Source organism: Capronia coronata (assembly GCF_000585585.1).
Source record: "Capronia coronata CBS 617.96 chromosome Unknown acBCG-supercont1.4, whole genome shotgun sequence".
Lineage (NCBI taxonomy): Eukaryota > Fungi > Ascomycota > Eurotiomycetes > Chaetothyriales > Herpotrichiellaceae > Capronia > Capronia coronata.
Genome location: NW_006912896.1, coordinates 1,080,657 through 1,104,970, shown reverse-complemented (window position 1 = coordinate 1,104,970; position 24,314 = coordinate 1,080,657). Strand labels below are relative to the sequence as shown.

Sequence of the window (24,314 nt, the reverse complement as noted above, 5' to 3'; positions counted from 1 at the left end):
ATATGTTAGACGCTGTATTCAAGCATCACTTTAAGAGAGCAACAATACATTTGTGATTGATCTGGTAGTGGCACGGGATATTTCAGGACTCTCGGGATTGGCTCGGCGCCATGAAGCCGTGAAACAGTTCCAATACTTGCGTACGGTCTCAGTACAGCCTTTCTCAATACCTTCTGCGCCGTCAATTGCGTACGCCATTTCCCTCACAAACTTTTGCAGCGAGTATAGGTCGTATGGAGATGCTCCAGGGTTCTCTTGAACGAAGCTATTGAGCCTTCTTAATGAAATATTCCAAGCACAAGATGGAATTCACGTACCTATGCCAGAGATCTAATTGCCTCTTGTAGTTCTTCTCCGTTCCCGGTTCAAGTTTCCTAAAGCTCAATCTACCATCAACAATACCGGTGTCTCGCCCAGCACCCTTCTCTTTGGCTTTTCGAAGAGTCCCGCTGGGGGTTCGCTTCTTGCCCATTGCGTAGGTTCCGAACTCACCGTCGAGACGAAATCGTAGCAGATAGAACAACAGAATAAAAGAAAGAATAGAGCAGACTTCGTGGGTTAGCGAGATAGGAAGAGAATGGAGGGACAGAGTAGAGGGCTTGCGTCAGAAGGCACGACCAAGGCAAGAAGTAAATCTTGATGGAGAGGATGCAACATGTAGAAGAGTCGCATTCACCTCAGGAGTAAGAGGTACCTACGTAAAGACAGGACAAGAAGCGCAATGCATCTGGTTCCAAAGAGCACAGGCTGCGAGAGACTGTAATTTCCATCCGTGCAAGGTGTCCCAGTTTCGAACCTTGCGCCCGAAACTATGCCTCCGTGAAGAATCGTGTAAAGTTTCCATGTCTTCAAAGAGATACCACCAAGTATAGCGGGAGTACCCAGTTGCGCTGGGGTCCAGAAACAGGACCGAGGAACGGTGATGACAAGGAAGAGAAGACTGAGTAGCGGGCTAAGTAGGCTGAGTAGGCTGAGCAGCTCACGCTAAGGCTGAACCCGAAGTTGAGCCAGGTCACATGAGTTCTGAGTAAAGCGGCAGGACACGATCCCAAATGGGTGCTAAGGCAAGGCGATTTGTCGTCGCTGGATACCAGAATACTGGAAAAGAAAGGCGTGGGTCGTGAGGCACGATCCGCTCTGCATATCGCCATTGAAAAAGAACGTCTTGCATTCCTCAACTGCATCCTTGAGTTTTCCAAAAAGGAGCTTGAACATGCTTTATCACAAGAAAACCTCGAACGCGACAATTGCCTCCACGCTGCAATCGAAAAAAGACTGCTATGCACCAAGAAACTGGTTACAAAATGCAACCTCGACACGATCGTGAAGCAGTCCGACAATGCTGCCAGATACACTCCGCTACACTCGCTCATGGAAAAGCAGCCGACAGCTCGAAATGCTGCTCCTAGGTCAGCAAAAGAGTCGGCGACGGCCAACACGTCGTACCTCAAGAATCCAGCCCCAACTCACCCCCCAGCCAGGGTTGATTCAGGTCCCGGGATTGGCCCCAATACCTCCAAACAGCGTGGGCCTCTCACCGCGAGGAACAACAATGAACCCGAGAAGGAAGGGTTCGACCCAGCGGAGATAATGGAGACCATGATCTCGCAATGGAAGTCACCGACCGAGAGATTCAAGTCTAAGGCCCAGTATATTACTGAACTGATGACAGCCATTAACAGCGACGGAGAGTCATTATACCAAGTTCGCGAGCGTAAGGCCGGAAAAGACCCCAGGAGCAAGGACAGAAAACTTCTTGAACGACTTCGAACAATCATCATGACGGAGATAAAGGACATAGCCAAAATTGGAAAAGCATTGTATGGAAGTCAAGGTAAGTGTCTACTCTCCAGCGTCGGCGAGAGCCTCTGGTAGGACGTTTTCCCCGTGTCTTGAACGGGATGAAGAGTGAGAGTAACCTGATGTTTGTGTTTTCTAGAGTACGAGCTCTGTCTCGACATGTCTGATTTCAATCGATCGTCGCACGACTTCACAAGGTTCATCAAGAAACTCAGAGATGCTCCCGAGAGCGACTTCAAGTTTCGAGAGACGTTATTCTATCTGACACTGCCAGACTTCAACACATTCCCGAAACCTTGACATAGCGGAACACGAGAATTTTTCGCTTGGCTCAAGAACGAGAAAAAGGTCAATATCATCAATGACCTGAAAATACCCGACAGTGCAACACATCCCCCGAGCGAGGAACTTATCAAAGAAGCCATCATTGATCAGTTTGAAATTGAGAAGTTCGATTGGCGTAAGCTCGACGTGAGCCTTGACATGCTCACCGCGCCCAGGGGTGAATTGGGCGGCAGCGGCAACAATATCACGGCGCTTGACTCAGAGTGCGACCCTCAGCCGCAGTTTCGTGACAAGATCAAAGAAATTACACTCTATTCTAGTGGAAACTGGAGTGTGTTATACCACTGGGCTAGTGAAGAAGGTCTGAAAAACTTGGGAGAAGAGGAAGGTGTATGCCTGGACCCAATTCCTCCCAGACAGTAAACTTGGGCTGACAGTACCGTCCGGTTCATCTAGTTGCGGAGCGTCAAGATCAACATTGTGGAACTCGAGCCTTCCAGTGTAAGCGCCTGAATTGGTCATTGAAGTCCATCGGCTAACACTGCGCGAAATTATAGGACAAGCGATCCAAGGAGGTCCATGAGAAGCGCGCAAACCATCTCAAGGAGAAACTGGCTCAGAAGTTCATCGAGACAGGAGTGAAATTCAACTATAAAATTATCGCCAATGCGAAGTGGGACTTTCCAGTGCTTCAGATCTCGGATGACGAACAAACAGTAATACCACAGTACGGTTCTCATTTCTTTTGTCAGCTTTCGAGGATTTTTTACTTGGTTTAACACGAACCGACAGACTTCAGCTCTTCCAGAACTTGGCCGAGTGCCAGCGCTACCTTTTCAGCCTCAAAGACGAGATCAAACACAAGGACGAGAAGGACTGGTCGGCATACGCCCGCAGATTCCATGACCGGCCCGTCCGGATCGCCGTTCTGGACAACGGCGCCGACAAGATTCGATCCACGCTGAAACAACACATTGAAAAGGGCGTTTCATTTGTCACGGCCAACTCGGATGGCGACAATAGGATCCTACCGTGGTGGATGGTTGCAGACCCTCACGGAACACAGATGGCATCTCTCATCACGTCTGCGAATCCTTTCTGTCGCTTGTACATTGCCCGAGTCGGGACCGGTCGCAAGGATATCCTTCCCGAAAGGGCTGCTCAGGTAGGCACCGGCCATGCTACTTCCCTCTCCGACGCCTATTTGTGATCACTACGTACCTCTTCCCCTATACTCACATTTTCTGTTATACAGGCAGTCAAGTGGGCCATAGAACAGAAAGTCGACGTGCTGTCACTCAGTTGGACCACCAGGACCAACCACCCAGAGCTCGAAAAAGCCATCAAACTCGCAGCGGGTGACCACGCTGAGTCCCCAATCTTGATCTTCTCCTCCACAGCCGACGAGGGAGTCGACCCGGGCAAGATCTTCCCTGCAGCATACATGGAGACCTTCTCCGTGGCGGCCACCGATCGCTACGGCCATGTCAGGCCGGCGTCACAGGAGGGCGTCGACATCCTCGTTCCCGGAGAGGACATATCCGCCGACGGACCCGTCTACATGCAAAAGTTCACGAGGGGCACCGTGACCGGGTCGTCTGTGGCCACGGCACTGGCGGCGGGCATTGCATCGTTGTCGCTTCTGATGCTGCGCGTCTTCAACGAGGATCAAGCGGCTGTCAAGGAGTTCACGCGCAAGGCCCAGATGATGGCTGTCTTTCAGAAGATGCAGAAGATAGGCAGTGGCCATCATGGGATCCAGGTCTCTCAACTGTTTGAGGGCCGTGACCCGAAGACACTCGAGAAAAAGTGGAGAGCTTCTGCCGAGACCTTTCCAAGGCCCCCCCCCAAACCCATACTAGTACCACAAGTATCCTCGCAGATAGTCGTGTGAACTTTCCACATCCTCAAATAGAGATACTTCTTAAGCATGACATGAGCATCCAATGACTGTGGAGCCCTAGACACGGGACTGGGTATACTACGTAGTAGATGACTACATAGTAGAAGAATGAAGAGTGTGTGAACAGGCTGAGCAGGCTGAGCAAGGCTGAGCTGAAGTGGAGCAGTTCATATGACATCCAACTTAAGTACAAGTAAAGCGGCATGCTGCTGTCCCAAACGGATTCTAAGACGACGTGCTCTAGTAGTATACCTTATGGAGGTAGTCTGGCTGTCAAATACCTACCTACCTTTTCAACTCTATAATACCTAAGAACTGGTTGTCGTATAGGTAAGGAAGGTACTAAGTAGTACCTTAGTAGTACCTTAGTAGTACCTACCTTAGTCAACGGTACGTGAAAGTACGTCCAGTCGAATACAATAGATAATATGATTTCCCTTTCTTTCTGTTCTATAAGGTAGGTACTTGGACTGTCTCCTTCTTTCTGTTCTGTAAGGTGTTTGTACTGTCTCTTCTTTCTGTTTCTGTTCCTGTTACTTCAGTACCTAAGGTAGGTAGGTAGTGAATAAATACTACAAGGACGACAATGTTTGGTACCTACCTAAGGTACCTCTATACAGAGTCTATCTACTAGTACTAGTTAGTATATCCTTCGAGTTTGGGAGGAGAATGAGACTCAGGGTTGTAACGTGAACCGCTGACCTTTCTCTCTATCAATCTGTCTGTCTGTCTACTAGTATCTATCTATTCATCTATTCATCTATTTATACCTGATCAGATTCACAAACAAACTTAAGGTATATACTTACTTACCTACTTTCTTTCTTGGTCAATTACCTGTAAGCTCTGTGCCTATTACTAAGTCTACAACCAACAGCCAACGGTCAACAGCTTATACATCTACCAAGGGACGCACCTCGATTGCTTCAAGTAAAAAGGGGGTGGGCATAAAGCTGGGCTCCCGTGAAGACTCTTGGGATCAATGGGCTCTAACCCGAAGCCCTAGAAACCCCCACCGTTGTCAGTACTGTGGGCATAAACATCTCATACCCAAGGACTCCACCTACCGACCAGCTTAGAGCAAAGGTCATGTACCTTATTTAGGTATCCTACAGGCACCCGTACCGCTGCTAGGATAGCCCGGACCTACTAGGTACCCCGGGTGCCTTGGGTGAGTCTAGGTAGTGGAAACATCTGTTCCTACTCCCAATCGTGCCCCCTATTAACCAGCTTGGGAAGCAGAATCCCTATCGACCCAAGGCAATACACTACTTACTGCTAGGGGCAGATTAAGTGCCAAGTCGGCCGGATTTTGAACTGGACAATCCGCAATTTGTGACTGAAAAGAGATCTCCAGGGCCAAAAATACCTGGTCAGAATGGATACAAATACAAGGGGGGAGAACAGCCACAGCAACAGCAGCAGCAGCAGCCACAGAGCCAACAGATATCAGCCATGACCACCCCAGTCAAACCCGACCCTCCCAGAAACACGTGGCTGCATGAGTTCTTCTGGGAAATGCTCAGGCTTCACCACGGCAGCCTCAAACATCCATCACCCGCCACGAGGAAACATGGGCTAGTTTCTTCACAGTTTCCAGGGCAGCCCCCATCACATCCCCTTCACCCTCCAGCGAACTCGAGCCAAAGCCAAATCTGGCTTAGCCACGACGCCAAAATAAAATCTCCACACCATCTGCAGCCTTCGTGCTTCATCACCTGCAGATTGCAGGTCTTGTGACCGAAAGGGCTGCCAAAACACAGGGAAGATGGCTTTGTCGCCCAATCAGACGGTGGAAGAGGTGGTACCAAGCGAGCGAAAACAGCAAGCGTACCTGCATGGGCCTCATGTGGCACGGCGGGCGCCGGCTGTTGTGCGGTCGATCGCTGCAGTGTTATTCGGCGCACCATTGGCATTCTCCGGGTCAGCATTTGGGCCGGCGTCATGCACGCCATCCTCCTGGCTCCCCGGACACCAACAAAAGCAGCAAGTCACTTGGCCCGATTCGTGGGGTGGAGCGGAACCTAAATCAATCTGCCACGTCAACGACGCCGGCGGACTGCCGCCAAGGCTGCGTTTGCGCTCTCCGAACGAATGATTTCGTCTTCAAGGGATGGAAGCTGATTTGCTGCTGTTAGACGTCATCCAAAGATCCGGCTAGTATGGCCGTGCGGCATGAAAAACAACCCCTGATCAAACCGCTCCGAAATGCGCCAAAAGGAGAAATGTGGTCGTAAGAATCCGCTCAGAAATGGAAAACAAGGGAAATCATCACTTCGTTATTTCAGCATCGCAGCCATGCCCATTTCATGCACGGCGACTGCGACTCGCTTTGGCGTAGGCTTCAGGATGCTTTTTCTCGGCCTTGGCCTTCATCGAACTGGCGCAGGAAAAGTAAGCATTCTGAACGAGAACCGCTCGACAGCCACTCATTTGCGGACTTACGAGATCTTTTTGGACGTGTAATCAAGGTCTCTGCGTGCTTCGCGGGCCGCTTCGACGCCTTCCGCAAAGTTCACCCTCGCGGTTTTCAATCGCCTTTGCGCGAGGGCTCGTAATTCTTGCAATTCTCGCTCCTTGGCATTGAGCTGACCGGAACTGCTTCAAATCAGCAGATTGTTTCGTATTTCGTACGCGACAATGAAGTACTCACGTCTGGGCCTGTTGGGCCAGCGAGCGATCCATGCGAATGGGATCGAAAGCGTTGTTCATTCTCTCGCTGAGGATGTCAACGACATCAACTCCGGGAGGAGAATTGTAGGAGTCATAATCGCCGCTGCTCAAACTCGGGGCATAGTCACAATTGCTGGATCTGGCCGAGTAAGAGCCGGCAGAGATTCGACTTCCACCATAAGATGTGCTGGTGTCGGGCAACTCTGGTGGGGAGGCGGCAACTTTGGAAGAAGGGTAGCTATAAGTGGCAGTCTTGGGAACGATGATGGGCAAAGACTTCTGGTGAGGAGCATAGCTGCTAGGATGACGAGAGGTGTAGGTGGCCATCTTGGCAGGTAGGTAGTATCAGAAAGGGGTCAAGGGGTAGTGGTCAAGTACAAGTCAAGATATGACTGAGGGCTCACGTAAGGTATGAGTGGACTTGGACAGGTCACGGAATGGGTCTTCTGCTCTGGGAGAGGAGTGATAAGAAAGGAAGATGGAGGAGGGAGGGCTTCGAGGACAGATGAACGTGTTTATATAGGCACACCGGCCCCTGCTCTCATCGCAGGGGGGTAGAATTGCCAACTCACACCTACCAGGAGGTTGACCAATATGATGGCAAGTAGAAGGACTCCGTGTTGTCATGAAGAGCCATCGACCCCGCTCTGGAGGCAGGATGAGCAGGAAAGTAGGACCAAAGTGAGGAAGATTGCGAGGCAGGGTCGGCTCTGTCCGTGGCCTTCCGCCCGGCAGAAGGGAGGACAGCAATCGCCGGTGTGGATGGCCAAAGAGAGCGGAGAGTGGCCCTCCATGACACGAGCGGCAGCATTAAGTCAGGGTGGGATGATAGTCTCAGCTGGAGACCGAGCCAGGCCAGGGAACGGGAAGCCGCCGTTGATCATTGGGCCGAAGGGCCATTTTGCCCTTCCTTGGACTCCTTAGTCGCGGGATCTAGGAGCGAGACGGCGGACGGGAGTGGCTGTCCAGGGAGCGAGAACGGCGAGAAGGGTTGACGGCGTTGAGCAGGGGATGTTGGCTTCTTCTGAACGCAAGGCGTCACGACCGGCCTGTGAGCGGGGGAGCGACGAGATAGGGAGCATGGTAAACAGGACCATCAATGGTATCTGGAGGGCATGTTTGTCTGAGATTGTAAACCGAACAATGCTGGGTATTGGATGTCATATCACTGCAATTGTGGATTTTTTTACGCCCCGGCGTGCGGATCAGGGTCAGAAAGGTCGGAGTGACCAGCAGGTGAAGCAGCAAGGAGCTGGGTCAGGAAATGGTCAAGCGTGGGAGGAATCGTTTGGATGACTGTGTGGAACATGGGTTCGTAGGATGGCTGAGGTATGGTTTGGTTGGTCTTTCGGCATGGAGAGGGGGGATACGTCGGTAGTGGCTCGGTCGGTCGATACAAGACTACCAAGCAGAAACACCCCGGTCAGCAAGGAGTGATTGTGAAGGATGACGAGTTGGGTGTCGACCGATGGCTGTTGGTTCTGAAACCGTGGTGGAGGGGTTTGTGAGTAGAGTAAGGTATATCATTGTGTGTAAGAGATTGTCTGGGAAGGATGAGGGCGCCTGGCTTAATGGATCTGAGGAGAGCGCAGCTAGAAGTAGCGGTGATGGTTGTTGTAGTGGTGGCTCTGTTTGAGTCGCGGTGAGCGTTCGCAGTACGTACTCGTCTGTGGGGAGGAGGTGGAATAGATGCGGATGGCGCAGTAAGAACTTCGGAGTGTACCACGCAGGTAGAATACCTTAGGTATGATATGCGTCTGCCAATGTCCCATGAACTGTCGACTGCAGTGCCAGTGCCATGTGTGCAAGGAAGATGCCAGCCCTATGAACGACCTCGCCCCGTGGCAGGACCAGGTATGTCATGCAGCGCAGCGCAGGCACAGCAGGCGGTCGACTCCCTTGGACTTTGGCAGTACGTAGTACCTCCTAACCTTATGGCCCCTAGCCGAGAGCACCCTTATGATACCTAGGACCCCTGAACCAGTAAGTTATGTAGGCGGTGAACAACTGGCACCTCAGACTTGAAGACTGCGCTCGGCAGAATACCTATCTCATCTCCCAAATCTTCGCCTCACCAAAATGCAGGACTTTACACGGCCACTGTCATAGCTACACACTGCAGTCAACAAAATCAATGCTTCATCTTCTTCATCTTGATGACTTCCATTCATACATTACGTACCGTACCTACCTCATGTACCCAAGGTACCCAGTACCTAAGGCATTCTCGCTGCTACTGTTCCTGTACTGCATTAATTACTGCCTGAGTACCTAATGACCGACCACACCTGCCAAATACCTGCCTGAGCACCATTCAGTACAGGCAACCCAGTAGTAGCCTTAGCCATATGGACCTTTGTTCCTACCGCCCGAAACTCCTCCTTGCAGATAACAATCTTGGAACCTTTGCGACATGCCGGCGCCTGTTGGGCAACCCATCCGGCCCTCCATCAATATGAAGTCGACAGTCCTGGTCAGGATCAACTCATTTCCTCATGGTGGGATATACCGTCCGTCCCTTTTGTTAGTCGGCTGGAGAATATTTTGGCCCCTCTACCTGTTCATAAGGGTCATCGTGATTCCCAACTCCGAAAGCGATCAAGCCCATCCGATTCGACTTTGCTCCATTAACCCCAGAAACCCATTGCTGATGCATACTTGCTCGGCCCCAAAAAAAAGAGAAGGCCCCTTTAGCCTTCTGTTGGACTCATCCTAAAACCATCCTGGCTAACCGAACTCGCACAATAAGCGCAGCACCAAAATGTGCAATAACGCCAGTTTCAACCATGCGCTCTTCTGGCGAGTACAGGCGCAAACCTCCGTATCGCGATGCTCTTCCCATACGGAGCTCCCTGTACACCATGAAAGAGATCTCGTCTCCCTCCCTCCCGTCTCTGCCCATCAAGACAGAGGCCTGTCACGTAAGAACACGTGTGGCACGCTGGGATCCAGCAGCGTCATCATCATCGTCCCCAGCACATTGAAATCCACCGGCTTGGTGAGATAGTCTGTAAACCCTGCGTTCGCGGCCGCCGCTCTCTCTTCAGGCATCGCATTGGCCGTCAATGCCATGATCGGCATTGTTGGATACCCGTGGCTTGCTTCCCACGCTCGGATTTCACTGCACGCCTCATATCCGTTCTTGATCGGCATCTGGATATCACAAATAACCAGGTTGTAATATCCTGGACCTTTCGCTAGGACCATGTCAACACACTGCTGTCCATCTTTGGCCGAATCATTCTCCAGCGCCACCTTCTTGAGGTAACGTTGGATCACCATTCGGTTCACATCACTGTCCTCCACCAGTAACACCCGGTACTCACGGCCTCCAATCTTGTCCTTGACCAGCTTCGCTATGTGCCGGAAATCGTCGGAACTCGACTGAGCCACCTCTCGCGCCCGATCCTTGCTCAGGTTGCGCAGTTGCGCCGGATCGAAGATCATGGCAAATACGGAAGGCTTGACTGGCTTGTGGATCAGATAGGCCTTGCGCCCACTGGCCGTCAGAATAGTGAAGTCTTCCAAGATGTCGCGCTTCTGGTAGTGGTCGGTGAGAATCACCAACGCCGGAACAACCGACCCGGTCCAATTGATCATGTGCCGCATGAAAAGCATAATGTCCGACGTGGCGGGAATATCCAGCACAATATGCGTGAATGTAGGGGTTGATGGTCCATTCATGAGCTCCAGGAATGTCCCGATGTCCGGGATCGTGGTCACGTTGGCCGCAATCTGGTATGGCACCACGTGCTCAATGTGTTGTTTGATGGCTGTCCTTGCGTGCTCGGCAGGACAAATGATGATTATGGAATATGTCTGTGGATGGGCCAGCTCAGCTGCCAATCCGCTAGCCTGATTGTCACTCTTGCTTCGCCGATATGTCGGAGGCGACGATACCAATTTGGTGGCCACTAGTTCTTGTTCGTTTGGACTGGGAATCACTTCACGCGAGGGCGCGGATTCCGGAGTTGGCAGTTGGGAAGATGCGGACGATGCACCCACTATATTGCCCGAATCCGACCGCGTGTACATTGTAGAGCTCTCAGATGGCAGAAGAGGCGGTGAAACCACTGGCGGTGATGGCCCAGCCGGTGATGGCAAAGTCACCAGCTGAGGAGCGGGTGAGCTTGTATATCGCGAGAGACCTGGCGTCTGGATGATCCCTTCCGTAGGTGTGAAACCCCTAGAGGAAGCAATGGTAGGTGTCTTGTTGTCCGATCGAGATCGCGGGTTTCCTGCTGTGAGTGCATTGGACTTCTGCTGCCCGGGTCGCAGCATGGCTGAAGGAGCAACGTCGGACCCAGGCGGAGCAACTTCCACTTTGATGTAAAAGCTGAACGTGGATCCCTCGCCCGCCTGACTTTCCACGGACAGCTCGCCGCCATGCATTTCAACAAGTTGTTTGGATAGAAACAGTCCCAGCCCCGAGCCTGCCTCATGATTGCTTCCACCTCCAATCTGCCCGAACTGTTTGAATAGTCGCTTGAATTCGTTCTGGTTGAACCCACGCCCGGTGTCGACCACGTCAAATGAAAGCAGAGCCGATGATTGTGGCTTGTCTTCTTGGCGAGGCGTTGCCTCCTCCCGAAGTGAACACCTCATGTACACCTCGCCTTGCTCCGTGAATTTGACCGAATTGCCCAACAGGTTGAGCAGTACTTGCCGTACTCGGAAAGCATCGCCCTTCACCATTGAGGGAACGTTTGCGTCAAGAGAATAGTTGAGTTCCAGACCACGTTCTATGGCGCGGGATGAGACCGTGTCTATGACCTCCTCGCATAATGTGCGCACGTGGAACCATTTGGGGAGCAGCGTCATCTTTCCGGCTTCGACTTTGGTCACGTCGAGAATATTGTCGACCAGCTCCCTAAGATTGTTGGCACTGTTTTGAATGGTGTCGACAGTCCGTCTTTGATCATGGTCGAGGGTGGATTCAACCAGCCAAGGCATGCTACCCAAAATGCCGTTCAAGGGCGTCCGGATCTCGTGAGACATATTGGCAAAGAATTTGGTTTTGGACTCCATCTCAGAGTGCACTTTGTGGTTGGCTTGGTTCAGCTCCCTCTCGAGGTTTTTCCGCGTCTCAATATCGGTGCAGGTGCCATACCAGGAAGCCCGACCACTCTGACTCTGCCACAGCCCGGTGTCCACCCGGGAAAGTCGCACAAGGAACCATCGATATTCGCCCCCCTTGGATCTCAACCGAATCTCGGTCAGATAAGACAGGCGGCCATTCTCATCTTTCTCCACTAGAACCGACCCCTGCTTGATCATGGCATCGAGCGAAGACGGGTCTGGCGAAAACAAGCTCTTTTGCGCCGGCAAAGGTGGGGCCACCGTTCGATTGGAGTCACCAGAAGAGTCCGTGTGACTGCCCGGCGTAGATGACCTTGCGATTGCCGCAACGTCACCGGGCGACAGAATGCCACATTTGTGCAAGTCGTCGCGGTGGACATGCTTAGCAAATCCGAGGCCACGGGCATCCTCCAGTGTCTGGCCGGAATATGCATGCCATTGTTGATTCACAGAAACAATGCCGTCTCCTTCGATGGCCTCGAACAGGACTTGTGGAATGGCGTCTGCCAATGCACGGAGTTTGGTGTCGCGGGCCATAGTTGCTTCTTTTTCACTCGCCTCCAAGTTCTTCATGTACTGCTCGTGCACGTCGAGAAATGACCCGATCCAATACAAAAGTCGACCATTGTTGCTGAGGAGGGTGCTTGCCCGGAAGACAAACCATCGGTAATCACTGTCGCTATTAAATCGCCTGACACGGATATAATGAGTGAATTGGCTGCCAGTTTTTAGTGCATCATTCCACAGTTTGACCAGGCCGTTTCTGTCTGCCGGGTGCACATTTTTCCAGGGGTCACGAACCCGACCTTCTCCTTGGCTTCTAAAGGCGTCGAACTTCCGGTTGGTCCAGACCAAGTCTCCTGTACCAGGTTTGGCAAGGAACAACTGTAGTGGCACCGAGTTGAGCATCAGCGACGATATTAGTTCCGGTAACGGTCTCTCGTCGTCTTCTCTGCTCTGGCTTTCCCGCCGTGGCAGCTGCCTCCGACCACTGGGATCGAGTCTGTCGTAGGAGAGAGTCCAAGACGAGTCTCCCATCTCAGTCTCTGAAGCATTGCTCGCCGATCGAGTAGTCACTGGACTTTGTGGCTCTGGCTGGCTTTTTGCCATGTTTGCACTGGCCTTTCTGTTGCCTTGTTTGGCACTCGATTGCGGCTTTTCAGACGATCCCTTCGTCTGCCCCGCCTCATCCCTATTCATTCGCTGGCCTGGAGTCAGAGGCTGCTGGCTCGACTTTTGCCTCCGCACAGAGAAATAGCTGTCGATCATCTCAACTCCAGACCTCCCCGGTGTCGGTGGGTGACCTGGACTGAGGCCGAACTGATCCATAAGCGGCGTGTTTCCGACCGAACTGTAGGGGCTTTCATATTTCCACGTTTTTGACTTCTCTTTGTCCTGGGCAACCTGTCCGCTCAGCTCTGCAACCAATTCCAATTCAGAACCCTCGTCGGAGAACGTGCCTCCCAACCCAAACGCTGCTTCGTGTCGACTCCCTGGGCTGCCACGCAATCGGGCCTGGAGAGCGCTATATTGCTGCGCAAGAGAATATGAGCTTGCCAGATGTGGGATAAGGGCCTCCAATGAACGCCGTAAACTACGTGGATAAGGGTTCAGGTGTGACAAGAAAGACAGGATGGCTATCGGAAAACGGAGGCTCGACGGCAATTGCCCCCGTGACAGGACCGGCTGAATGAGTGGCAGATGGACTATCGTCCTTGACATATCTGCACCAATTGCATTCAATGACTGGTTGGCGCTGTTAGCATAGTCATAAGCGGGAGGATTTTGCTCAAACGCGGTCTCGTCAATCGACGCTGACGGTTGGACAAAGAAAGGCGACTCCACGGGATCAGGGCGTGCCGCAGGTGAAGGGGCAGGACTCTGCGACCACGGAGAAGGCTCCGGTTGTTCAAATTCATCAAACGCGCGGACTTGACGCGTTGAAGTTTGTGAACCTTCAGTCCTCGGGGTCATTCGATCGTCGAACCCGCTAGGGGTAGATGGCGCGCTGCCCTTATCGCCGTATCCTCTGATTGTCGGGGACTTGCTCGGTACTTCCTCTGTATATGCTCTGGTCAAGACTACTGGCTTCCTCTTACCAAACAGGGAGACGACCCCAGTGCGAACCAAAAGAGGGTCAGGTTCCACCTCCAATGGCTGGATGGATCGATGCACATGGCATCGTAGTGTAGAAGACCCAGAACCTGAAGAATAGTATTGTCCCTTGAACATGGGCTCAGATTCGGCCGCTGAGAGCGTTAAAGGTGTTGCCGCTTGTCGTGTCAACCGGGGCAGGATGGCCGAGGCCAAGGATGCCACCTGCTCATCTTGTTCCTTGGGGATGCTGCTGTGGGCCCGAACAGGAGCAGCAGGTCTTTGACGCGAAGTTCGAAGAGAAGAATCTGGAGCAGGACCGGCAATAGAGTGTCGGGACAGTAGAGGTGGCCGACGCGCAGACGCAGAACTGACATCGGTAGGCATCCTGCTCGATGGCTCTGGCCGCCTGCCCGTAGAGTTGACGTCAACTTCGGACGATGCGAGCGAACCGACCCGGGAAGCTGGCACTCCATCAGTGCCACAAACGTTATAAGTGGCCTTCTGACCCCAGGGAACATTCTCCAGATCTGTAATGTCACCCGGTATGGCAAGCGAGGCGCGTTCAGCACCGTACGCCTCTGAAAGTATCTCCGTCACGTTGACCCACCACATGTCCAAGCCGGGCTCAGCATTCAGCATAAGAATGATGTCGTATAGATCCGGGGTGGGGAAGTTGGGGTCTTCGGGAAAATCCGCACTGATGGGTGTTTGACCCAGTGGTGTACTCATGCCGGAGGCAGATTTGAGGGGTTGGGCTGCTGCTTGGGGGGTTGACGACGGCTCCCTGCTGGATACGGGTTCGTTGGTCGGTGACAACAGTGTAAACGGCTTATGGGACGGACCCGACCGCTGGCTGACACCACGATTCAATTTCAAAGACATCCTGGGGAAAGGATATGAAGGCGTTCTGATGGTGCCCGGAGTCGTGTCAAAAGCCGCCTTGATTGTCCTGGCGGAGTCCGTGGAAAGAGTTCCAGTGTTGACAGATTCATCTGAGCTGGATTCTGTATGGATAAGAGTCGCTGGCCGCTCGGGGGTTTCATCTCGTTTCGCAAGATCGGGCGAAGAGTCAGAAGTCGCAGCGGCGCGCTTCTGGTTTTTCTGGGCCAGAGCAGCACTCATTCTACGTCGCATAGCCTCCAGTCCACCAGAGTTTTCACGCGCCAGCTGATTGCTGACCCGACCGTGGACAAGCGGCGAGTGTGTGGTCGTGGTTGGGGGGGTCTTGCCACTCCTGTTTCCCGACATACTTTCTTCTTTGTTCTGGTCGGACGACCTGCGCTCTACACGAGGTGAGGAGGAGTGGCCATGTTGTGGCAATCCAGCACTAGCCGGTTTGGTGGACTTCATTGCGGATGCAGACACGTCCAGCTTCGGTGTCTGCAACCTATAGGCAATCGACCGGTAGTCATGGAGAGAGGATGCGGTGGTCTTGGTGGCAGGGCGGACGACAATAATGCGACAGAGGCGTGAGTGTCAAGCTGCGACGAAAACGACGTCTTAAAAAACGGGTCTGGTCGTGGCACGCATCATGATGGAGGAAGACGTTCTAGCGAAAAGAATGCGTGGGTGCTGTCGATGGAGCGAGGAAGAGGTACTCGGTGTGGGTACTTTGGATGAAGACGTAGCGTGAGCTGAGCGAGCGGGCAACCAGGCAGGCGACGATCGATGGACAGCCGCGTGATACAAAGCGGTTGGTAAGTGAACGAAAGAAACGGACGGGTGTTGATGGTGTGTGTTGCAGGTTGCTGGTTGGACTGGTGGTGTGCGCAGTTTGGGCAGAAGAAGGGTAGATGTGCAGTCCGACTGTAGGTGAGTAGTAGTCAGTGGTAGTGCGTTGAGGTAGAAAGGGCTCTCTCTGTGGCATCTGCCACAAAGCAATTGGCACTACGTAGTGAGTGGATGGATGGATGACTTTACAGGAGCCAGTGGCTTTTTGGCTGGTAACCGTGACAGGAGGCGTGATGACGTCGATGTGGGTATTCAAGTTCTTCTTTCACAGCCCGGCACAGGTTCCGTGGGCGCCTGGTTAACTAAGGTACCTAGGTACATAGTTAAAGAAGGCACCTATAGGCGCCCACCTGGTGCCTAACAGCAATTACAGTGCCCCTTGTTTCTCGAGTGACCAGTCTATACTAGTACTTCTAGAGATATATTCAGGTATAGGTACTAAGTTTCCTTGGAGCCTTGAACTTTATGGGGTACGCCCAAGGCAGCCTGCCTATGTACAGTGTCCTAACGTGATCTAAGGTAGTACATCTACAGGTACCTTAAAGCTCCTGGCCACTGATATCCGGCACCTACTATAGGTACCAAATAACAGTATGCTGTTCAACATCCATTTCCAAACTAAACACTCCCTTACTACCTATTACTCTGTCGTCCATCTACAGGTCCGCTGCAGTGTTACCAACGGGGCCTTTTGATGAAGATATTATTTGTTGACGATCGCCCTCCATCTCAAGGACAATTTGGCATTAGCCTGACGCCGATCCTGTATACTAACTGCCTCTTCCGGAAATCATCCCCGCCAATTGAGAACTACTAGTACGTACTAGATGGAACTTCCAAAGGCTCGCAAGAGACAGAGAGAGAGACAGTCTGGTTTCGTGCAGTACTACTACGTACTATGTGAATATCAAGCCGACCGAGCACCTGGTAGAACTTCTGACCAAGGTAGTCCCTGCAGTACTACCTATTGTCAGTACCATCAACGTGCAGTGTGACAATAGGTCTGGATCCTCCTACCTAGGTACCTACCTACCAGTGGTAAGTAGGTATCCTGCCCACCATTGCTACTTGCACTCAGATGATACCGTGCTGTGCAGTTCAGTTGGCATCCTGCTACTAGTAGTATCGGGAGTTCCGTGCCAGTGCCAGCCCATACAAATGTGTCACACGGACAGCCTACCAGGTAGTACAAAACTACCTTATTAAGCTTTGCCTGTTCGATGGCACCTGCAACGCATCGAATCAGGACAAGAGGACAAGCCGGCCATGTCCTCCTTGGGACGGGCTCCTGTCCTTTTGTTTCATTGCTGTCGTTATAAGCCCCTGTGAGGGAATTCTATGTCTGCTTGCCATTGATTTTTTGAGACCTTGACACGTCAATCTCCTTTTGACTCCAGCTTGGCCTTACGCTCCCAAAGTCGATATCAGTCAGGCTTTTAATCGACCTTGATAGATCGATAGATCCGATGCACGAATGCGTATGATGCAAAGAACCCGATAGTCCCTGTGGCAAGAGTCAGTTTTGGTCACTCACGGGCCAGGAGAAACGACAAGATGTCACTCACCGCTAAGCACAAATACCAGGAAGCTGATGAGCGCAGAGTAGCCCACATAGAGGACTGCCCCAGTAAAGCCGCCGAAGCTAACCCGAGTCGCCCAGAACCCCAAGGCGTTCAGGAAAACATAGCCTCCCGTCATTCCGGCCCCGAAGAACGCCCTCCACTGCCAGCGATAATCTTCCGCACAAAGGAGGAAATACACAAGCAGGACGGTTGTGCATGCCGAGGTCAGCACCATCAGCGCATAGCAGATGAAGAGGAACCCAAACATATAATAGATCTTGCTCGTCCAGAGCGAGGTCATGATAAAGTACAGCTCCACAAAGATGGCGCAGAAGGGGAGAATGCCGGTCAGAAGAAGCGAGGGCAAAGGTCGGAGTGACCGCGCAGTCGGTGGGATCTGTCGCGGGATCTGATTGATCCGTGTTGGCGGTTCGATGCCCGCCTGCTTGAAACCATACCACGAACCAGCCACACTCAAAGGGACACTGATCAGAAACCATATGGCTATGATGGCGAGCATGGTCGTGAAGGGAACAGCTCCACTCGAACCTTTGGCCCAAACGAAGAGGTTGAGGAGGAAAAAGGTCCCGAACACAATGCCAGGCACAAACAGTGGGGTCAGCACAATGTTGAGTTTCCACTTCTCTCCGCCAAAGCTCTTGTAGACGCGGGCAGAGACGTAGCCCCCAATACACCCAAAGAGCGTATAGAGGAGTAAACCGATTGAAGTGAGCCACCCCCGATTGGAGGGGGACAGAAAGCCCAGCATGGCAAATACCACCGTCACTCCTGTCATGACGAAAAGCTGGGCTCCGTTGCCGAGAAGGACGCTCAGCATGAGAATGTGACGCGGGCTACGGAACACGTCGCCGTGTACCAGTTTCCAGCCGGAATCTTCTTGAATATCGTCTTCCACAGCAGAGGTGCCCGAAAGATCATCCAGATTGATGTTGTCCAACCGATTGTACCTCGCGATGTCCTTGTGAAGAGCCCTGACCAGAATTGTACTCACCATCCCAACCAGGAAGACGACGAATATTGTGGAATTGATCAGGGAGAACCAGTGAATCTTAGGGTCAATGATGTGGAGGTATTTGTCCCATCGAGTTGCCCATGCAGTGTCAGAAGGACGCCAGTAAACGCTGTATGTGTATGTGACCTTGGTCCCACCCGCCTCGTTGAGCACGACCGGCCCCGAATTCACCGCACATTCACCCTTGCCCTGACCTAGCGGTTTTGAGTCGGCATACGACTGTGGCTGGACCAGAACGCCGACCACGCGGTATCTGGTACCTCGCAGTCCCGCCTGATGATAGTCGATGATGATATCCCAGTGATTGTGTAGAACTTTTGTGCCATCTTCTTTGACCTTGCCCAGCGGGAAACCCGGACTGGAGAACTGCTCATGAGTGAGAGGATCTTCCCTGAGCTCCGCGGCTGGCAGTCCATCGACCAGCAGGTTAACATTGTAAGCCTCTCTTATCCTGGCGTTGACGAATTTGGTAGCCACCGCATCGAATTCTTCGCTCTCACATGCCATCTTGCAGGTTTCATTCTGTCCCATACGCAGTTCGAATGGAGACGTCTGGATGCGATCACCAAAGATTATACTCCCCAGTGACTCGCGCACTCGCTGCGGCCCCTTGTCCGGTCGGCAGAAGCGGAATGCAGGATGGTAATAGTCGTAAGAAACAACAGCATGAATTTGCTCATCATGCCGCGAAATCGAAGGAGTCAACGCATTGACGGTGAGAGGGACTCGGTCGCCGGCCGAGTACGAGGAGGGTGCGACACCGGGAAGATAGAAAGCTGTAGCCTCTTTCAATAATAAACAGCACAGAAGTGCCAAAGAAAGTAACGGGGCCATATGTACAGAGCGTAAGAGCGTCCGACCGCTCTCGGGGAATGCCGTGTCGACAAAGACAAAAGTACTCGTCGAGCGTTACAGCAATCCGAGCCAAGGGCAATAAAGGACGGCGTGAAGAGGGTACGATGTCACCTCCGACTCATGGTGCCCGCAGCCAATTTGAAGTTCAATGGAATGACTAAAGGAAGAGTCTGTATTGTCCAGTTGCGACAGAGGAGAACTGAAGCCGATTTTTAAAAGGAGCTAGGAGTATAATGGAATATCACATCTGATCGAGGAGTACAAGTGGCATTTCGTCGAAGCTAGTTCGGTTCATTCGACAGCACGCGCGTTGCTCCATCCGTGCCTGACAGGCGCTGCGGGGAGTCACTGCGGCCTGATTGGTTGATTTGGCAATAGCAAAGGACATCCCGATCAAGAAGTCCATCGTTCAGATATCTGTTTCAAGCCGAAGTACTACTAAATTCCTGCTATACTTGTGTTTTCAATACTACCTACTAGGAGGTACCTAGGTATAGGTAGCAACTGGTCTAGCCAGCCCTGGAGGCTGACACAGGTATTCAAGCTTGCAATTCCGCGTTCACTCTTGAGGCTGTCTCGCTGCGCTCACCCCCGACCGTCACCTCGTTCATTCAGGATCGTGCCATCATCATCAGTTCCAACATCATGTTGTCAACAGGCTGCGGAAGTCAGGCTACCAATCCCTAACACCATGTTCTTGCATGCATCCAACATATAGGCAGATAGGACATAGACCAACCCATACAAGCCAGATCATACAAGTCCGTCATAAAGCGAGAGCGCTGACACAATCGTCTCATCCCTTTTACTGCCTTCCTTGAACTCGGCCATGTCGAGGCTTCCATTCTCGTCTTTGTCCATCATTCTGAATATCTTCTTCACCCTCTTCTCGGGCGTATCTTCGTCTTCGGGGAGCTTTACCATCGATCCCACCTTTGAGCACAACGGTTAGTCTCCGAGCATGAGTAAAAGTGCCAAAGCCTCACCATTTTATAAATGGCCTCCACGATCGCCAGCATCTCGTCGTAGCTGATCTTGCCGTCGCCGTCAATGTCGTACAGTTGGAATGCCCAATCCAGTTTATCCTCCATCTTGCCACGACTGGTCACGCTGAGAGCGCATATGAACTCCTTAAAGTCAATGGTCCCACTCTTATCCGAGTCAAAGACCTTGAAGACGTAGTCTGCAAAGGAACTCGGGTCACCGAAGGGGAAGAACTGTCGATAAATCTTCTGGAACTCTTCCTTGGTTAACGTGCCCGACGGGCAGTCCTTGAGGAAACCTGCGCATTCATTTCAGCCGCGAACCTGATTTCTATTCGCCCCAAAGCTGCCTTACCCTTGTACCATTGTTGGAGCTCCTTCTTGTCAAAATGCGTCGACTTTTGCAACTCCTCCAGTTGTTGCGGCGACAGCTTGGATTGTCTAGATAGAGCTGCGAGTCAGTATGGGATTCTTGGTGGTGGTGCGCCCCTTGTGAGCACGGTGACCCTCACTTCTGACCCATCACGGCAGCCCAGCTCGGGCCCAACGGCCACTCGTAACGATAATTTCAGGACAACAGCGTCGAGAGTGCAAAATGTCCGTCAGGTTTGGGCAGACCGCGACGACTTGGGAGACAATGGCAACTGCGGCGCCGAACTTAATGTGTTCGGCTAGGAAGGCGATTCTGGGTCGTGTTGGTATGCACGAAGCGGTATTCCGAACTGTTCGAGGCACGAGTTCCACACAATATCGCGTCTCTAGGCTGGTGGAAAGACAAAGCAGAACCAAGCATCGCAGCCTTCGAGTTGGTTGCAGGCTAGACACGATGAGTTTCACCCCGGCGCCCTGAGGCAGTTAGCGGGGGGCGCGGTCCGAGGAATGACAAAGCCGCGTTCCTTCGGCGGAACTCGAGCACTGCAGGTGGCGCAGCGGTACTACACACGTATTACTACCTTATGTAGGTAGGGAGGATGGCACTGTTAGCCACAACCAAATTCTGAATTATTGTTATGTCGTGCACAGGGATGTTTTGGTCTAGAACCTTGACTCTCACAAGACCTGCGGATGCTGGGAGCGATCCCCAGCTAATAGTCGTTGTTGATCACCACGAAAGACCATCCCGCCAATTCCGTGTTCCCAAGCCTCTATTCTAACAAAGCCGCCTGGTTGGTGTAGAGCACATCAACCACATTGCTGAGCTTCTCGATCGTCGCCAACGCAGCATCGTAGCCAGTATCTCTGTCGACCTCTTCGTAGACAATCAGACATCCTTCGCCCTGATCTAGCACACCAATAATGACCTTGTCCAGAATCATTTGAGACAGTTTTCTTTCAACCTGCTGTGTGTCCAGACCAACCATCTTTGCGATGTGGTCAATTTCCACCCGACTGAATGGCTCAATGACCTTGATCAGATTCTGCTCCAACATTGCATCATACAACCGTCGCAGATGGTTTCGAATAAACACGTCGCTGCCCAACTCGTAGCGATAATTCGACAAAGCTTGCTCGTATTCCTCAAGGGATCGGTTGGCATGGGCTTTGGCAACGGCTTTCATAGCCTCCAAGCTCGTCCCAGCATACTTCTGCGCCTGCTTCGAAGCCAGTATAGAGTTAACGTCGTCTACCAGATTCAACATGATCTTGCAAAGCAACATGTACTGCAATGCCGACGTGGCTCGAGCGGTATCGTCCTGAGCATGATATCCTTCCAGCGCCTCGATGAAATACGAAAATGCGGTGTTGAAGTCTTTGTCCTCGGCGTGCAGCATGCCACTCTGCATATCCAGTCCTGCTTGCAGAAGTGGTGGGGTGTAAACCGACGCAGCAGATGTTCTTGCTGAAGTCAGTGCAGCTCTGGCTTTGGCTTGATTGGTGAGAGCATGGTAGACGCGGGATTCCAGCAATTGCACCTCTACAAGAACAAGCTTATCATCGAGCCGTTTGAGCTCCCGCAACAGACCATTGATCAGTGTGAGGGCGTCGTAATACGCCTGCTTTTGCATGTAGAGTCCGACAAGTCTCGTTTCGAGGTTCTGACGGAGGAAGGATCGCTTTTCCGCATTCGCCCAGTCGATACATGATTTGGTGGTCGCGATTTGAGTCTCTAGAGAGTTGGGGATCTCTGCGAGGAAGTCAAGTAATTGCCGAACTGATTTCAGTCAGCAGAAGTTACGCAGCGGCGGCCATGATGGACATACCAAGTTTGGCCGTCTTCGCTTTAGCAAAGGAAGACAATGTGGACCTGCTGGTCTTCACCAGCTCTGCGAGATCGTCTAAGCGCTTGGTATCCTTATAGAGTTCTCCCAAGCCGACAAGGGCGTTCTCGTAACTCTGCAAAGCGGCCTGGTTGGAACCTGGTGACTGTGCCAGAACCTCTTTGTAGATGCTCTCTGCTTGGGCTGGATCGGTTTTGGCCAGCTTTTTGGCCTCCGTGATTCTGGCCTCACTCGACGGCGGAGGTGCCATTGTGGAAGTGACTTTGGAATGTGATGGTCGACAAGTAGTAGAGGAGGCAGAGAGAGTGTGATGGGAGTTGACGCCGGTTGCGGAATTGCCTAATAGTACGATGGGGATAAGGCTACTCAAGGACGACGCAGATGCAGATGCACTGGCAGGATATCCAAACGCGGTTCGGTGGACGCAGCGGTAGTAGTGGTTTCTCAGCCACTTGGAGCAGAGGCAGGCACCATCGAATGACGCCAGGGTCCAGAAGTTTATTATTTGCTGCATTAACATTGCGGGTGGCTTCTGCGCTCTCCACAAAAAAGTTCGCTGCGTTGAAGTTCACCATCCATCATCCAGCAGCAGTCTCTTTCTCGGTCGCAAGTTTCGGCTACAACTATCCTTCTCATCGGGATGCTGTCGTAATCATGGTATGTATGCGTCAATCCTGCCACAGAGATTGTCTGGCGACTAACTTCGGGGCAGAAGATAAAGTCTTTGACGAGACCGTCCGCGCCTCCGGGCGACGGGGCTGTTCGCCAGCCTCGAAACCTCGATCCTGCTCATCATCCCTTCGAACGCGCCCGAGAGTATACGAGAGCCCTCAATGCCGTCAAAATGGAACGTATGTTTGCTTCCCCCTTTGTGGGGCAATTGGGTGAAGGTCATGTGGATGGAGTCTATTCCATGGCAAACGATCCCGGTTCTCTCGAACGATTTGCAAGTGGCAGCGGAGATGGCGTTGTCAAAGTATGGGATCTGACCAGTCGCGAGGAGGTTTGGAGTGCGAAAGCTCATGATAATGTTGTCCGAGGGATGTGTTGGACTCCAGAGCGAAAACTTCTTTCTTGCGCCACGGATAAAACAGTCAAAGTTTGGGATCCTTACAACAGCGAGAAGAGTAGCCTTCCATTGGCAACATATCTTGGACAAGGGGCGTTCACGGACATCTCACATCATCGTGATCTTCCCACCTTTGCCGCTTCATCCAGTTCAATCTCCATCTACGACCTCTCCAGACCATCGTCAGGCCCCAGTCAAGTGCTGCGCTGGCCAACCGCTACAGATACCATCACGGCTGTCTCCTTTAATCAAACCGAAACCTCTATCCTCGCTTCTGCCGCCCTTGACAGAGCCATTGTCTTGTACGATCTACGGACATCGTCACCTCTCTCGAAAGTTGTCCTGCGGTTAGCATCCAATGCGATCTCATGGAACCCGATGGAAGCATTCAATTTCGCCGCAGCAAACGAAGATCACAACATCTATATCTTTGACATGCGAAAACTGGATAGAGCTTTGAACGTCTTGAAAGACCACGTGGCTGCCGTGATGGATGTTGAATTCAGTCCAACCGGAGAAGACCTGGTTAGCGCGTCATATGACCGGACAATCAGGTTGTGGAACAGAGATAGGGGACATTCGAGGGATATTTATCACACCAAACGTATGCAACGAGTCTTCTCGGCTCGTTTCACCGCGGACAACAAATACGTACTGTCTGGGTCGGATGACGGTAACGTGAGGATATGGAGGGTCAATGCCTCGGATCGAAGTGGAGTCAAATCAGCACGGCAACGGCAGAAACTCGAGTATGATCAGGCACTTGTCCGGAGATATGCACACATGCCAGAAATCAGGCGAATAAAACGACATCGACATCTACCCAAGACCATCAAGAAGGCGACGGAAATCAAAGGAGAAGAACTCAAATCTATCAAGAGGAAAGAGGAGAACGTTCGAAAGCATGGTAAGAAGGACAGTATGCCTCGGCATAGTGAAAGAGAAAAGATGATTCTGGGGACGGAAAAGTGATTGACACGCGGCAGACCCGGGGAGGCACTGTCTCTCATGGGTGTCGCTGAATC

The 24,314-nt window shown here is 52.2% G+C and overlaps 7 protein-coding genes across 7 annotated transcripts; 2 read left to right on the top strand and 5 right to left on the bottom strand.

Moving 5' to 3' along the window:
* Window positions 1-1,371: 1,371 nt before the first annotated feature.
* A1O1_04951 (uncharacterized protein) lies at window positions 1,372-3,979 on the top strand (the record flags this gene model as incomplete). The annotated part of the gene is made up of 7 exons (XM_007725840.1): window positions 1,372-1,834; window positions 1,940-2,051; window positions 2,106-2,475; window positions 2,542-2,586; window positions 2,643-2,812; window positions 2,878-3,250; window positions 3,341-3,979. The coding sequence occupies 7 exons, from the start codon at window positions 1,372-1,374 to the stop codon at window positions 3,977-3,979; spliced, it is 2,172 nt and encodes a 723-aa protein (XP_007724030.1).
* A 2,450-nt stretch (window positions 3,980-6,429) lies between these two features.
* On the bottom strand, window positions 6,430-6,988 carry A1O1_04950 (uncharacterized protein; the record flags this gene model as incomplete). Its single annotated transcript, XM_007725839.1, has 2 exons — window positions 6,430-6,586; window positions 6,642-6,988. 2 exons carry the CDS (start codon window positions 6,986-6,988, stop codon window positions 6,430-6,432), a joined length of 504 nt encoding a protein of 167 aa, XP_007724029.1.
* A 2,574-nt stretch (window positions 6,989-9,562) lies between these two features.
* On the bottom strand, window positions 9,563-15,187 carry A1O1_04949 (uncharacterized protein; the record flags this gene model as incomplete). The annotated part of the gene is made up of 1 exon (XM_007725838.1): window positions 9,563-15,187. The coding sequence occupies one exon, from the start codon at window positions 15,185-15,187 to the stop codon at window positions 9,563-9,565; it is 5,625 nt and encodes a 1,874-aa protein (XP_007724028.1).
* Window positions 15,188-17,004: 1,817 nt separating this feature from the next.
* A1O1_04948 (uncharacterized protein) lies at window positions 17,005-18,997 on the bottom strand (the record flags this gene model as incomplete). Its single annotated transcript, XM_007725837.1, has 2 exons — window positions 17,005-17,072; window positions 17,134-18,997. The coding sequence occupies 2 exons, from the start codon at window positions 18,995-18,997 to the stop codon at window positions 17,005-17,007; spliced, it is 1,932 nt and encodes a 643-aa protein (XP_007724027.1).
* A 774-nt stretch (window positions 18,998-19,771) lies between these two features.
* A1O1_04947 (calcium-binding protein NCS-1) lies at window positions 19,772-20,524 on the bottom strand (the record flags this gene model as incomplete). Its single annotated transcript, XM_007725836.1, has 4 exons — window positions 19,772-19,951; window positions 20,005-20,300; window positions 20,357-20,442; window positions 20,514-20,524. 4 exons carry the CDS (start codon window positions 20,522-20,524, stop codon window positions 19,772-19,774), a joined length of 573 nt encoding a protein of 190 aa, XP_007724026.1.
* A 622-nt stretch (window positions 20,525-21,146) lies between these two features.
* On the bottom strand, window positions 21,147-22,470 carry A1O1_04946 (26S proteasome regulatory subunit N6; the record flags this gene model as incomplete). The annotated part of the gene is made up of 2 exons (XM_007725835.1): window positions 21,147-22,153; window positions 22,203-22,470. The coding sequence occupies 2 exons, from the start codon at window positions 22,468-22,470 to the stop codon at window positions 21,147-21,149; spliced, it is 1,275 nt and encodes a 424-aa protein (XP_007724025.1).
* A 227-nt stretch (window positions 22,471-22,697) lies between these two features.
* On the top strand, window positions 22,698-24,261 carry A1O1_04945 (uncharacterized protein; the record flags this gene model as incomplete). The annotated part of the gene is made up of 2 exons (XM_007725834.1): window positions 22,698-22,877; window positions 22,933-24,261. 2 exons carry the CDS (start codon window positions 22,698-22,700, stop codon window positions 24,259-24,261), a joined length of 1,509 nt encoding a protein of 502 aa, XP_007724024.1.
* Between the last annotated feature and the right edge of the window lie 53 nt (window positions 24,262-24,314).